Here is a 16,427-nt window from a genome sequence, read left to right on the forward strand (position 1 = left end):
AGTTTTAGTAAATCTCCCCCCATAGTATCTATACATGGATCGAAATTCAGCCGGACCCTGCTGAACTGGCTGAATTTTGATCCACCTGTGGGCAGTTTAAATCTATTGTGTAAACCTGTCATATACTATTTATGCAAATCAAACAGAATAGCTTTATATATTATTATTATACAGGATTTATATAATATAATACAATTATACAATACAATTCAATACAGGAGGAACCAGAGGGCCCTGCTCATTAAAGCTTACTATCTTTTCTATTATATATTTTATATACACTCACTGGCCACTTTATTAGGTACACCTATTCAATTGCTCGGTAACACAAATTGCTAATCAGCTAATCACATGGCAGCAACTCAATGGGGAAGAAAGGGGATTTAAATGACTTTGAACGTGGCATGGTTGTTGCTGCCAGACGAGCTGATCTGAGTATTTCAAAAACTGCTGATCGACTGGGATTTTCATGAGCAACCATCTCACGGGTTTACAGAGAATGGTCCAAAAAAGAGAAAATATCCAGTGAGCGGCAGTTGTGTGGAGGAAAATGCCTTGTTGAGGTCAGAGGAGAATTGGCAGACCGGTTCGAGCTGATAGAAAGGCAACAGTAACTCAAAAAAACACTCGTTACAACCAAGATATGCAGAATACCATCTCTAAATGCAAAACACATCGAACCTTGAAGCAGATGGGCTACAGCAGCAGAAGACCACACCGGGTGCCACTCCTGTTAGCTAAGAGCAGGAAACTCAGGCTACAACTCACACAGGCTCACCAAAATTGAACAATAGAAGATTGGAAATACGTTGCCTGGTCTGATGAGTCTCGATTTCAGCTGTGACATTCAGATGGTAGAATCAGAATTTGATGTAAACAACATGAAAACATGGATCCATCCTGCCTTGTATCAACGGTTCAGGCTGGTGGTGGTGATGTAATGGTGTGGGGGATATTTTCTTGGCACACTTTGGGCCCCTTAGTACCAACTGAGCATTGTTTAAGCTCCATGGCCTACCTGAGTTTTGTTGCTGACCATGTCCATCCCTTTATGACTACAGTGTACCCATCTTCTGATGGCTCCTTCCAGCAGGATAATGCACCATGTCACAAAGCTCCAATCATCTCACCACTGGACAATGAGGTCACTGTACTCCAATGGTCTCCACACTCACCAGATCTCAATCCAATAGAGCACCTTTGGGAGACTCGCATCATGGATGTGCAGCCGACAAATCTGCAGCAACTGCGTGATGCCATCATGTCAATTTGGACCACCCTTGTTGAATCTATGCCGTGAAGAATTAAGGAAGCTCTGAAGGCAAAAGGGGGCTCAACACGGTACTAGCAAGGTGTACCTAATACAGTGGCCGGTGAGTGTAAATATCTTTATATATAGTTCTTTCTTTTGAGTAATATAATAGGTGGACCATGTGTTCAGTGCTCACCCGCTTTAAGTCATCAACATCTGGAGAGTATCCCGTCATCATGGTCACGTCCACAATAGACATGGTAAGGTCTTTGTCTCCACGGTACCTGAGAAAGAGAACATCGTACGCCTGACTTCATAGGGTGGAGCAAAGAACAATGGAACTAATAAATGCAAAGACCCAAACAATCACTTAACTAAACAGCCTACTTTAAACTGAAAGCTGATTGGCTGTTATGGGATGCAGAAAATTGCACTAACCTGTTGTGTAATGAGGTTAGTCTTTTGTTTCTGGATCCTTTTGGTACAGCATTTTTAGTGCTGATAATGCGGTGCCAATTATTGTAGCATTGTAATAGAAGAATAATTTTGACATTTTACTAGGAATTAATATTTGTGAAATTTAAGTCTCCATCTTGTCCATTGGTATAAAAGTTTAGACAGATGATAAGGTCAAACTATTCTTCTAAAGATGTGTTCTCCTGTGTTGGGAAGCCATGCCAGGCTCCTAGCAATGTTTGGATTTAATTATATGAATATACTGTAGGGGTGGGTGGCGTAAAAAAGATGTATAAAAACTGTTTAGTGGTTAATAATTTATTTTAAGTTCAGTCTTTAGTAGTGCAAAAATGGCAAGGTTTCAAGTAACTTGCGCTTGTCCAAAACTGACTCATGCCTATGTAGCAATTTAGGTGACTTCCGTGCTCCCCTTCAGATCCCACCCACCAGATCCCTGCACCCCTGCAGGGGTAAATCGCATGCAGTGAGTGTAGTGGCAGTCCTCAGGGCATTCACCTCCTCCTTAGCTCAGCATGTGATGGGGTATCCTGATCCTTGTGCCCCTCCGGGGGTAAGCGGCTCCCAATAGATTAAGTTGCAGTAGTTACCTCCTCCATGGTAAACCACAGGTTATCCTCATGGACAAAAGAGATGGGTACTCGTAATGTAAATCTGGGTGATTTTTATTAAAAATGAAAGCTTAAAAACACCACTTGACCCAGTCAGGTATGTGAGCTAGCATAGCTTGGTTGCAGTACAGGAGCTTCGAACTGGCGTGCGTTCCACTAACCGGAGCTCCGCAACTGCAAGTGACGTGAGTGTGTACCAAGCTCCGGCTTACGCCTTTCATCATAGGGCATCGTCTGAGGCGGTCTGTTCACAATAGGAACAAATGCAAATATCTGCTCTTTTAACCAATAATTTACAGTATATAAACACTTAGCTAATTCTATGCAATTGTCCTATTGTCTTGAAAGGTTCTCAGCTTGATGAAACAAATGTCATTTGTTTAGGAAATACACTAATCAAGACTTAATGTTGTTTACCAGACAAATATTAGATACTTTGTTGTCCTTATCTGTTAAGCCTCTATCACACGGGGCAGACCTCATTTTGATCAGCCGGGATCTGTCCGCTGATCCCCTGCTGATCAGAGCAGAGTGGATTCATGACAGGTCCATGTTTCAGTTTCTACAGAGCATGTACAGTAGACGGGGGCCTACCCTGCATGTGGAGATACCTCTTCCTGTGTGCGCTATCATCAATGCCCCGGACCAGGCGGTGCCGCGTTCATGTGAAAGTCCCCATTATGGTGGTACCCTGGCTTAGAGATGAGCCGCACACTGTGTGCAGCAGATAAATGTACAGAGTTTCACTGTAAAATGTGTTGTCCCATGTTACTACACACCTTCCTTATGTATGTTGTGTTTAAGAGGGACACTACTGAGCCTATACCCTCTCCACCAGTTCATCGTACCTCTGCCACCTCACTCCGAGCACTAGTGCAGGCCTCATGCATGCTCCACTTTAACTACTACAGCTCTCCTGTACCATGCAACCAGGTATATGAGGTCTCTACAATACAAACAAATGGCCACTGCCCTCACCTATAACTGGTATTTGCAGCAAAGAGCACATGGAAGGGCAACACATGCAAAAGAAAACCAGAGAAATTCCATGCTCAACTTACTGACCAGCCTGCTAACCAATCAAATTGTCCTGTCTAACAGTATGCGTTAAAAACAGGGGTTGAGTTTGCACATGTTTGCAAATACATGCATAAGCTACAGACCCCTGTCAAGGTACCCCAATATTTTCTGTAGTCCTAACTCTAATGCCCCGTACACACGATCTGACATTGATCGGACATTCCGACAACAAAATCCATGGATTTCTGACGGATGTTGGCTCAAACTTGTCTTGCATACACACGGTCACACAAAGTTGGTCGGAAATTCCGAATGTCAAGAACGCGGTGACGTACAACACGTACGTCGGGACTATAAACGGGGCAATAGCCAATAGCTTTGTCTCTTAATTTATTCTGAGCATGCACTTTGTCTGTCGGATTTGTCTACACACGATCGGAATTTAAAGGATCGGATTTTGTTGTCGGAAAATTTTATAGCATGCTCTCAAAGTTTGTGTGTCGGAAATTCCGATGGAAAAAGTCAGATGGAGCCCACGCACGGTCGGAATTTCCGACAACAAGCTCCGATCTCACATATTCCGTCGGAAAGTCCTACCGTGTGTACAGGGCATAACTGTGGTGCCCCTGTGTAGGCTCTCAAATTTAGAGCTAGGACTACAGAAAATATTGGGGTGCCTGGATGGGGCTTTGCAGCTTACGCATGTATTTACAAATGTGTGCAAACTAAACAACTGTTGTTAATGCAAACTGTTAGACAGGACAATTCAGTTGGTTAGCAGGCTGGTTGGTGAGTGGAGCGGGGAATTTCTCTGGTTTTGTTTTACATGGGGTCTCTGTTCCATGGGTTCGGTCCCTTTTGCTTCTTGGGAACCAACTGCTCACTACCGGAGGACCGTTACCTATGCCATGTAGCACGCTTATTGACCGTCTGCTCTACACCTCCCACCAATTCATTGTTACCCATAGCAACTCCTCTCCGACTCCAACTCATGCTGAGTTAACCTTTCATAGCGGCCTTGGTTCTTCTGATATGCCATGTACCACCATGCACCCCTTCAATAATTTCAGACCAGGCTCAAGAACAGTTCAAGAACTTTACGTAACCTGCTCAATACCAGACACTTTTACCCCCTTCCTTACCAGGCTAATTTTCAGCTTTCAGTGCTGTTGCACTTTGAATGACAATTGCGCGGGTATGCAACACTGTACTCATATGAAATATTTATCATTTTTTTAGAGCTTTATTTTGCTGGTATTTAATCACCACTGGGTTTTCTTATTTTTTGCTAAATAAACAAAACATGACCAAAAATCCTAAAAATAAAGACCTATTTTGTCTAATTTGTGTTGCAGTGCTATGTTTTGGGGTACTAATAAGAATGAATTAAACTGGAAGGCAGTGATGTATGTAATGTGTGTTACCACAATGCAAAGATGTAAATGGACCCTAAATGTAAAAACTGCAATAGCCACTTAAAAGTTGTACTCACTGACAATGCATTCTACTTTTATTTTTAGCTGGTCTGTTAAGGCCCAAAGCCTGGTTCTATGCTATGAAATTGTGAATGACCATCCTGTAGCAAAACACTGATGAGGGACAAGCAATTGTCTGTTAAAAGAGATCGCTTACCTGAAACAGATCTCAACAGACATTGTCCCCAAGGCGTTAGCTGGTCTTTTAACTGTAAAAGAACAAAAGTGCATTGTGTAAATTATATCAACATATAAAAGTAGGGGGAAAAGATATTTAAATAATTGAATGAAATCGATTTACAATTTACAAACCGAAAGTGAAATTTTAAAAATATATTCATATTGAGAAGTCATTATTGAATTCTGAAAAGGCTACGTTATAAATAAACATAAATGGTAGACATATTTACTAGATGCTTTATTTTATAGGTATTTTTTATTACATTGGCTACAAAATAGCTAATCTGAAAGTACAAGCTGTAACTGTGTGCTCAAGTTAACCTTAGAAAGGAACTAAACTGTTGAAGCCATGTCCCAAAAAAGCCAACTAGTGGACAAAAGACTAGTGACCAGTATTGCCCATGGTCTCCCTGCAGATAATCTTTCCTCCAACACTGATTTATCATGCCTTGTTCTGAATTTTGTGCCTGTATGGAGGTGGCCATCTTGGTAGAGGTGGGGTTTTGTTTCCTTTAGATCAGAGTCTCCAGCAAAGAAACCAGTGAACAACAGTGCAGTGAAATCACAAAATCTCACTCTGAATCTCCTGAGACTAGCAGTTGCACGCAGCGGTGCCTTTAGATCTCACAATACAAATATCACACTCCTCCAGATGAAGCCACGTGGGCGGTGGCGAAACTAGTAGAGGTGGAGCCTGGCGGTGGACTGGTCGTTACTGAGTGAGACTGCAGATTTGTATCAATGCTTTTAATTGTTTTAATAAATGTGAGTTTATTGCTAGCTGGGGTGGAGATGTTTTATTTTTGAATCCCTCGGATACTGCACTATAGGAGGCACTTTTCTTGTCTTTTTTATGTATTTCTGCATCTACTGGTCTTTAATACGGATTGAGGTTTAAAGCAGCACGGTGGATGGAACCCATGCTGGCCATAAACCGTTTTTCTATACCTTGAGCAAAGTAAAGATCACAGAGGATCCATTGGAGGGATTATTGGCACTAAGGCTCGATTCACACAGGGGCAACACGACTTCAACTCGACTTTGCAACGCGACTTCAACGCGACTTGTGGATCCGACTTTGCCCTGCGACATGTGTCCGACTTTCAATGAACGGGGATCCGACTTGGATCCCCGCCACTGTGTTTGGTATGAATCTTTAGGGGGAACTCTGCGCCAAATTTTAAATAAAAAACCGGCATGAGTTCCCCCTCCAGGAGCATACCAGGCCCTTGGGTCTGGTATGGACCTTGAGGGGAACCCCTACGCCGAAAAAACGGCGTGGGGGGTCCCCCCCAATCCATACCAGACCCTTATCCGAGCACGCAGCCCGGCCGGACAGGAATGGGAGTGGGGACGAGCGAGCGCCCCCCCCTCCTGAACCGTACCAGGCCGCATGCCCTCAACATGGGGGGTTGGTGCCTTGGGGGAGGGGGTGCGTTGCGGCCCCCCACCCAAAGCACCTTGTCGCCATGTTGATGAGGACAAGGGCCTCTTCCCGACAACCCTGGCCGTTGGTTGTCAGGGTCTGCGGGCGGAGGGTTTATCAGAATCCGGGAGCCCCCTTTAATAAGGGGGCCCCCAGATCTCGGCCCCCCACCCTATGTGAATGAGTATGGGGTACATCGTACCCCTACCCATTCACCTAGGGAAAAAGTGTCAATTTAAAAAAAAACACTACATAGATTTTTAAAGTATTTTATTAGACAGCTCCGGGGGTCATCTTCCGACTTCGGGGGTCTCTCCGGTTCTTCTCCACGCTCTCCGGATCTTCCTCCGGGCTCCTCCGCTCTCTTCTGCCGCTCTTTTGCTAAAGCGGAGGAGCCCGGTCTTCCGTCTTCTGCCCTCTCCTCTTCTTCTGATGTTGACACGACGCTCTCTCCGGCTAGAATGCTCTCTGTGCGCTCCGCTCTGACTTATATAGGCAGTGACCCCGCCCCCTTATGCCGTCACAGTCCCTGGGCATGCTGGGACTATGACTGCATAAGGGGGCGTGGTCATTGGGTGATGACCACGCCCCCTAAAACGTCACAGTCCCAGCATGCCCAGGGACTGTGACGGCATAAGGGGGCGTGGTCACCACCTATATAAGTCAGAGCGGAGCGCTCAGAGTGCATTCCAGCCCCAGAGAGCGTCGTGTCAACATCAGGAGAAGAGGGCAGAAGGCAGAAGATTGAAGACCGGGCTCCTTCGCTATAGCAAAAGAGCGGCAAAAGAGCAGAAAATAGCGGAGGAGCCCGGCAGAAGATCCGGAGAGCGCGGAGAAGAACCGGAGAGACCCCCAAAGAGAAGAAGGCAGCAGACCGGGCTCCTCCGCTATAGCAAAAGAGCGGCAAAAGAGCAGAAAATAGCGGAGGAGCCCGGCAGAAGACCCAGAGAGCACGGAGAAGAACCGGAGAGACCCCGAAGTCAGAAGAAGACCCCCGGAGCTGTCTAATAAATTACTTTAAAAATCTGTGTAGTGTTTTTTTTTAAATTGACACTTTCCCTAGGTGAATGGGTAGGGGTTCGATGTACCCCATACTCATTCACATAGGGTGGGGGGCCGGGATCTGGGGGCCCTCTTATTAAAGGGGGCTCCCGGATTCCGATAAGCCCACAGACCCCGACAACCAACGGCCAGGGTTGTCGGGAAGAGGCCCTTGTCCTCATCAACATGGGGACAAGGTGCTTTGGGGTGGGGGGGGCCGCAGCGCGCCCCCCTTCCCCAAGGCATCAACCCCCCATGTTGAGGGCATGCGGCCTGGTACGGTTCAGGATGGGGGGGGGCGCTGGCTCGTCCCCCACCCCCATTCCTGTCCGGCCGGGCTGCGTGCTCGGATAAGGGTCTGGTATGGATTGGGGGACCCCCCACGCCGCTTTTTCGGCGTAGGGGGTTCCCCTCAAGGTCCATACCAGACCCAAGGGCCTGGTATGCTCTTGGAGGGGGAACCCATGCCGGATTTTTATTTAAAATTTGGCGCGGAGTTCCCCCTCAAGATCATTTGAGCACAAGTCGCATGCCGAAGTCGGATAATGCGAGACGGCGATCCGACTTTGATCCGACTTCAATGATAGTCAATAGGCTGAAGTCGGATCAAAGTCGGATCAAAGTAGTACAGGGAGTACGCTCTGAAGTCGGAGCGACTTCAGTAGTGTCTATTAAGACGCTCCCATTCACTTAAATGTGAATCTCTTTCTGGGGCGACTTGAGGGCGTACAAGTCGGATCCCAAGTCGTCCCAGTGTGAACCGACCCTTAGTGCAAGGCATGTTTGACCCCTTAGGGTTGTATAAAGGAGGTGATCGGCCATTGCATGCGGTGGTAGGAAAAAAAACCCTGCTCTCCCAGAGCTCAGTAACTTAGGGTGCGATGGGGTGGCATTCATTCTGAAAGGCATCCTAAAGCACATTGTCAATGGACATGAATTGCTTGCCAGAAATGGTATATGCACTGTTCCTGGTGCATTTTGAATAGGCTGCCATAACAGCTTGTTGTTAACACGCATGTGCTAACACCGCAGTAGTGTAAATGGACTCTACTAATTAAGTCAAATAGTGTCATCTACCCCCTCTCTCCACCTCCCTTCATATACCATCATCAGAAGGTTCAGTCAGAGACGGAGTGTCTGAAAGTAAGTAACATCTGCTGTGCCTTTTCTTTAGAAAACCCACAGTGCTCTGGGTACTCTTTGTTATATCATCCTATAGTAAAAGTTTCCATAATTTGTGGAACAAAGGCTATATATACTACATGGTCAAAGGTTGGTAGACACCTGACCATCATGCCATGTAGGACATTCACATTCTAATATTAAAATGTGTAATACCATAATGTAGAGTTATCCTTCTGCCTTTGTGGTTGTAACAGCCTCCACTCCTCTTGGAAGGCTTGCTACAAGAATTTGAAAAGTGGCTGTGGCAATTTGTGACTATTCAGCCAAAGGAGCATTTGTGAAGTCTGCTACTGATGATGGCTGAGAAGAACGGGCTCGTTGCCACAAGGTTGGAAGTGCACACACCATTACAGTTGCCTGTTAACATAAGCCGTCTAGTCAACTACAGTATATTCTTTCTAAACTTGTCATTTTAGCAACCATTTATGTGGGATACACATCCTACTGAGGTGAGAACACCAAGATCAGTGCCATCAGTGCATGGACTCTACGTCCTTGGTTAAAGATGCAATATTTTCATTACAGATAATGATGTTTTGTGAAAATTTCTTAATAAAGGGAATGTATAGTGTTTTTGTTTATCATAAAATGCGCCAATATAGCCACCATTCCCACCACTTCTTCAGGGGAGCTATGACTGGATATCCGTGGCTTGCCTTGCGATTGTTTCCCTCTTGACATCCCCAGAAGCAAGAGCAGGGGGTAGTCCACTAAAACAGGTCAGATGTTGTTGTATGCAAAGAAATATGCCAATCAGCAGTAGATCTCTCCATTTCTGTGCTGCTGTTCAGGTCGCCATCTTGGACACAGAATCGTTTTTTTAAATATTTTATTTGTTTAACCTCAGGAAATTATATATATATATATATATATATATATATATATATATATATATATATATATATATATATATATTTATTTATTTATTAGGCAGGTAAATATGTAATATCTCCTATGATTTTTTTTCATACTTACTACTTCTAGCCAGCTGGAGGAGCTCTAGATTACCTTTTAATCAGACTGAGTTTACTGCTTTGTTGTGAATAGTCTGTGTGGGAGCTCATATACAGGTGCATCTCCAAAAATTAGAATATCATCAAAAGTTAATTTATTTCAGTAATTCAATTCAAAAAAACTGAAACTCATATATTAAATAGATTCATTACACACAGAGAGATATATTTCAAGCATTTCTTTATTTTAATTGTGATGATTATGGCTTACAGCTAGTGAAAACCCAAAATGTAGTATTTCAGAAGATTATAATATTGTGAAAAAGTTCAATATTGTAGACTAATGGTGTCACACTCTAATCAGCTAATTAGCTCAAAACACCTGTAAAGGTTTCCTGAGCCTTTACATGGTCTCTCAGTCTGGTTCAGCAGGTTACACAATCATGGGGAAGACTGCTGACTTGACAATTGTCCAGAAGACAGTCATTGACACCCTCCACAAGAAGGGTAAGTCACAAAAGGTAATTTCCAAAGAAGCTGGCTGTTCACAGAGTGCTGTATCTGAGCATATTAATGGAAAGTTGAGTGGAAGGAAAAGGTGTGGTAAAAAAAGGTGCACAAGCAACAGGGATAATTGCAGTCTTGAGAGGATTGTGAAGCAAAGGCCATTCAAGAATTTGAGGGAGATGTTGCTCAGTGGTCCAAAGTCCTCTTTTCAGATGAAAGTAAATTTTGCATTTCATTTGGAAATCAAGGTCCCAGAGTCTGGAAGAAGAGTGGAGAGGCACAGAATTCAAGTTGCATGAATTCCAATGTGAATTTTCCACAGTCAGTGATGATTTGGGGAGCCATGTCATCTGCTGGTGTTGGTCCACTGTGTTTTATCAAGTACAAAGTCAGCGCAGCCCTCTACCATGAAATTCTAGAGCACTTTATGCTTCCCTCTGCTGACCAGCTTTATGGAGATGCTGATTTCATTTTCCAGAAGGACTTGGCACCTGCCTACACTGCCAAAAGTACCAATACCTGGTTTAATGATCATTGTATCACTGTGCTTGATTGGCCAGCAAACTCGCCTGACCTAAACCACATAGAGAATCTGTGGGGTATTGTCAAGAGGAAGATGGGAGACAACAGACCCAACAATGCAGATGAGCTGAAGGCCGCTATCTATCAAAGCAACCTGGGCTCCCATAACACTTCAGCAGTGCCACAGGCTGATCGCCTCCATGCCACGCCACATTGATGCAGTAATTCATGCAAAAGGAGCCTGACCAAGTATTGTGTGCATACTATACTGTACATGGACATACTTTTCAGTAAGCCAACATTTCTGTATTAAAAATCTTTTTTTTTATTGGTCTTATGTAATATTCAAATTTTCTGAGATACTGAATTTGGGGTTTTCACTAGCTGTACGCCATGATCAAAATTAAAAGAAAGAAATCCTTGAAATATATCACTCTGTGTGTAATGAATCTATATAATATATGATTTTCACATTTTGAATTGGATTACTGAAATAAATTAACTTTGTGATGATATTCTAATTTTTTGAGATGCACTTGTACACATAAAGCTGAATGAGTAAGAGAAAGCACTTATTCCCACCTGTTCCGCACATACAGCCTTTCTGGATTTTCAGTTAGACAAAGACAGTCAGAAAATGAGTAGCTTGCGCTTGGCATTATCTTTACAAAGCCCAGCATTCTATGCAAATTTCATGTTGTGGGTTACATCACTTGTTTATTTGAAAATGAAAGATTTTAAAACAAATTAAAAAAAATATCTTTTAAACTTGTACATAAAAAAATAGATAATACTGACTAAATTGTATCATAATTTCCCTTTAAAACTAGAAGGTTAGTTGCAACAACTAATTAACACCGTTTTATAGTGTCTGCAGCCAAAGACCATTTCCTAAACTGTACATGTAATAGAGGAATAGTATAGATTCATGCCCCTAACTATGAGATTTTCATAAGCCCCTACAGAATGGCTATGGCCACTTAGCTCTTTAAACTCCTTAATGTCTATGGGAGAACCAAAGGCTGTTTGAAATCTTAACACTTATCTAAAATCAAGCATGCAGTGTGTATATACACCAAAATGTATACTCACCATGAGACCCATCTCTTGCTGTGATGGTAAAATCAAAAGGATTGCATTCACTTTCTTTCTCTGTCACTATTTCATAGTATACTGCTGTCACCTGGACATAGTGATATCAGTTAAAAAGACACTTAATTAAGCTTAGTGAAATTATCAGCCAAAAAACTTTTTATTCAAGATTTTTCAAAATTTTTATATACAGAAGGGTTAAAAAAATTACGATGTTGTAACATAAAAACAAAATGATGTATAAATTATTTATGATCAGAGTAATGCCTAGGTTAAGCAGTAACCTTGTTACAAACAAAATGCCTGGCAACCACTATGAAGGCAAGTTGGAAAAAAAACATACCTGAAAAGAAAAAAACAATGGGGATTGTAATGTGCAGAGGAACTTATAGGAGAGAATGGGTAGATAACGTAAGGGAGCGTGAGAGGGTCTGAGAAGGAAAGGGGAGGGTCTGAAAAGGGAGAATCTGAAATGGAAAATCTGAAACTGAAACCGTTTGAGGAAGCCTCCAAGAAAGTGTGCCAATTGTTTTGCAACTAAGGTTCGGAAAGTGGAAGAATCGCTAACATCTTCTCTGAATCAGGGCAATCTTCCATGACCAAGGTCTCCATAGCCATGATCTCATTCAAAATCTAGTTGCATTCTGGAGGTGAGGTGGGGAAGTGGATTTCCAACGTCGGGATATAACCACCCGGGCCGCTAAAAGACAATGCTGTAAAATGCCTTTTTTAATTTTGGAGATGGACCCATTGATTATGGACAACAGGGCTATGGTCAGGGAAGACTGGACCTCAGAGATGCACATGGAGCTGTAGGAATGGAATACATTGTGCCAAACTGGCAAGATCAAACTGCATTCCCACCATATGTATAGGTAAGAGCTCTCACCTTGCCGGCATCTCTAGAAAATATTAGAAGTAGATGGGTATATGTGATTGAGGTCAAATGGGGTCCAGTACCAAATGTCACAGATCAGCTGAGGAGTTGATCTGTGTCTTACCTTTACTGTTGTGGGTCAGCTGGCACTAGCTTGTGTTCAGCTCTGCCGCACTCTGCAGCTATGGGTGTCTCCGGCCTCACCTGTTGCTTAATATATAATTCCTTCCTGCTACTTCCTGTCCAGCCCCTCATGTACTTTTCTATTTAAATCCCTCTCAGACCACTTTCTGTTGCTTGAGCAACGATTGTTTCTGAGCTCCCTTCTTTTAACCTGCTTTAACCTAACCTCTCGTGAACTGATCTCTTGTGTACCGACTCAGCTTGTTCTGATTACGTTGTCTGCAGCCCGCCTTGACCTTGGCTCGCTATCCGGTTCTCCTTTGTTTCATCCATCCATCCTTGTCTGACAGTGTCTTCTGGTACCTCCCTAGTGAGCAGGGTGAACCCGGGGGTCGTGACCTGGGGTCAGCACGCAGCTAAGCCCAAACCTTCGTGAGGGGGTCCCTGGCAGAATACCAGCTGGCCCTTAGACTCCACGCCCTGGGGGATCCCGTGTCACCTGCTTGCCTGTGGGCTCACTGTAAGTAGTACCGTGACACCAAAGAGATACAATTTTTAACTTTTTTCTTAAAAATAAGAGGACATGGACAGCTTATGGGTAAAGTGGAAGCATTTCCTCCAGTACTCTTTGGAAAGCGAGGTTCCAAGATATTTTCCCACTTGAATGGGAACAAGAGTTCTCCTCCGCAGTTCCCTCCCTCATGTTTCCACATAATTGGGATACAGTATGGTTTTGAGGTGCATCACAGGAGAAAAAATCTTCCAATGGGGTGAGGGCGTGCACCCTATGGGATTCCATCTTAAGTTTGTGGAGGAAACAGTAAGTTGGAGCTGAGGAAACCACCATAGGCTAGGAGCTGAGGGTGAAGAGAAATGCAGTTGGTATCATGAGATGGTGCTGTCAGGATAAAAATTATGTAGTTGGGTTTGCGGAGATAGAAACGCCACCTTGTTAGTCTGTAGTCCAGGGCAGAAAGAGGTGTTGTCAAATATAGGAGTGAAAGGGCCTGGTCAGTGTGACAGTTTGAGTGGAATGACAAATCAATCCCACAGAGAAAGAAGATGTTGGGTCAGATACTGAGAAATAAAATTATTCACATTTTATTTCTCAGTTTTTTTGAACAGTATTGGTCGCTCAAGGATCAATTAACATTAGCCTTATGTATCCCATTGACAAATGCAGTGTCCAGCACACATTTTCGGTTAAACAAGAGTTAATAGTACTGGCCTCCTACTTCGCCCCCTCCCCCTCCTCACAGCACATAAAGACTTGTTCTTTGGCCAATCTTCTTCCTATGGTTTGATAAAGGGGCCCTTTTTTCTGCCCTGAAACATGTAGCCACATCCCGTCCACTTCCTGTCTTCACCCAGCTGAGAGAGGTGCTGTTTTAAAGCCACAGCCATTTTACCACCTCTGGAAGCTGCTGATGCTTATGTTCCAGCCTGAAGCCTGACAGCTGCACTTCCTTCTAGAACTCTGCTTCAACCAGCGACGTGTCTGCTGAGCTCTGCAGCCTCACGGTGATCCTATGAAGGTCTATATGGGTCTATGACAAGCCTTGATCTACTTTTATCTAGTGAGTGCATTTTAATTGTTTTTTATTCCTTTTTAATTAAATCGCTACACCAAGATGGAGGCGCCCTCTTGTGTTTCTTTTTTATATGTGCATTAGGATCTCAAGACCTAATTTGAGAGGAGCTGCATCCATTCTACCTGGCGTTCCCTACCACTCTCAAAGCTTATTCTTTTTTCATAGGGAGATCAGCATACTGTCCTTTATTATTATACAATGCGGAGAAGTAATTTTGAAACATAGAGGAAATTTCAATGGGTTTGAGAGTGATACTGTTAGGGGTGTTCCGGATAGCAGCATTAAATTTGGTGGCAGGTGATGGGCCAGCAAAGAAACACATTTTTTTTCCAACATGTAGGAGGTTCAAAGCAGCCGGTCGCTGCCATAAACCGGCGGTCTCTAAGTTGACGTATAGTTAAAGAGACGGAGCAGGGTTTCCTTTAGAGCCAGAGCATTTACGATCCAATTCTAGAGATTACGTGGTACAAAGAGGTAATTTCCGTGGTGGATTTGTGTTTAAGGTGCGTACTATGGGAGATTAAAACGCCCCGCAAAACACATTTTACTGACTCCTATTGCATGAGGGAGGGCGTGTTGTCATGGGCATGGACAGTCGTGAATTGAGTAGTTGATTGTATAATGTTGTTCAGGAAGGTAGGGACCTGTAACAGGTTGTTAGTGGAATTATTAAACGCTTACTCCGTAAAAAATTATATATGGTACCATAATACAAAAAACTAAAAAGACATCATTATACTAAAGGGGACACTTCTGGTTATATTCATACCCTCACTGTGGTCAAGCAATTTCCTTGGATTAACAAGAATTCCTTCAAACTTTGTCTAGTCTAATGCCGCGTACACGCGGTTGGAATTTCCAACAACAAATGTTTGAGAGCTGGTTCTCAAATTTTCAGACAATAAAACTTGTTGTCAGAAATTCCAAGCGTGTGTACAGAAGGCCTGCACTGGCTATTGAACTTAATTTTTCTCAGCTTGTCGTACGTCTTGTACGTCACCAATTTCCGACAACATTTGTGTGACCGTGTGTATGCAAGATAAGTTTGAGCCAACATCTGTCGGATGCCAGAATGTCCGATTATCTGTATGCGGCATAATAGTACCTTTTATACACATACATATTATGTGTGCTGATGTTTTTTATTTCTACTGTATTTTATTTAAAGTGGTTGTAAAAACTCAGACATGAAATATGAACAAAGCATATCCCTCTATAGTGTGTACAATGCAGAGCACTAGATGTCATTTCTGTTTGCTACCTTGTTCCTCTACTGTATGCATGAGTCGCTTCTGACAAGCTTTCCTGGCACCAAGAGGTAACAAGAGAGGGAGCTCCAGCACACAGTCTATGATTGACAGCCTCAGCTTTGTTCCTGTGTGCTGTATGAAGCGGGGTGTGTCCCTTCCCTCCAATCAGCTCTCAGAGCTCTCCTCACTGAGCTCTGCAGAATGTAATTTCAGTTCTCCACCCCCTGTTTTCTGACAGCCCAAACAAGCCTTATACATTCTGGACAAATGTAGAGAAGAGTGCAGATAAACAGATACAACTTGTGTAGGAGGATTGAATCTCTTTGTATCACCTGAGGCTAATCACTTTACTGGGCATATGTAAGGGTTCACAACCATTTTATTTTTCCAAACTGTGTTGAGGTGTTCTTGTGGGTCTACACCAGCCTTTCTCAACCCTTGAAATAATGTTCAGGTCTCAGGGAACCCCTGCTAAAACAAATTGTTCCAAACTAATCAACTGGGGGTCAATGGGCAAATGTCCTTTACATTGGTGGTCAGTGGGAAGAATGTCCATTACACGGGTGGCCAGTGAGAATAACGCCTCTTACAGTTGTGATGAGTGTGAGGAATGTCCACAGTTATAGGCAGCTTAAAAGATCCTTGGTGTCATGCAGCTAGGTCTGCCAAGTGGCACTGGCACAGAATTATGCAGACACCATCAAACGGGAGGTCAATTAGCTTGGTTCAAGGAAGCCCAAGTAACCTCTGGAGGAACCCTAGGGTTCAATGGAACCTTGGATGAGAATGGCAGGTCAACACATTTGGTGGTGGTGGTGGTACTGGAAGACTACACATTGCTGGGGCC

At 43.5% G+C, this 16,427-nt stretch overlaps 1 protein-coding gene across 1 annotated transcript in view; it reads right to left on the reverse strand.

Annotated features, from left to right (window-relative positions):
• The window catches only part of LOC141133437 (complement C3-like), a 363,837-nt gene that overhangs the window by 33,892 nt on the left and 313,518 nt on the right, over positions 1–16,427 (reverse strand). The window contains exons 31-33 of the mRNA XM_073622825.1: positions 11,739–11,829; positions 4,990–5,041; positions 1,449–1,536 (exon numbers count right to left, since the gene is read on the reverse strand). Coding sequence (XP_073478926.1) covers positions 1,449–1,536; positions 4,990–5,041; positions 11,739–11,829 — 231 coding nt within the window. The remainder of the gene's footprint in view (positions 1–1,448; positions 1,537–4,989; positions 5,042–11,738; positions 11,830–16,427) is intronic.

The sequence above is a fragment of the Aquarana catesbeiana genome, linkage group LG03 (assembly GCF_042186555.1).
Source record: "Aquarana catesbeiana isolate 2022-GZ linkage group LG03, ASM4218655v1, whole genome shotgun sequence".
In the NCBI taxonomy this organism is placed as follows: domain Eukaryota; kingdom Metazoa; phylum Chordata; class Amphibia; order Anura; family Ranidae; genus Aquarana; species Aquarana catesbeiana.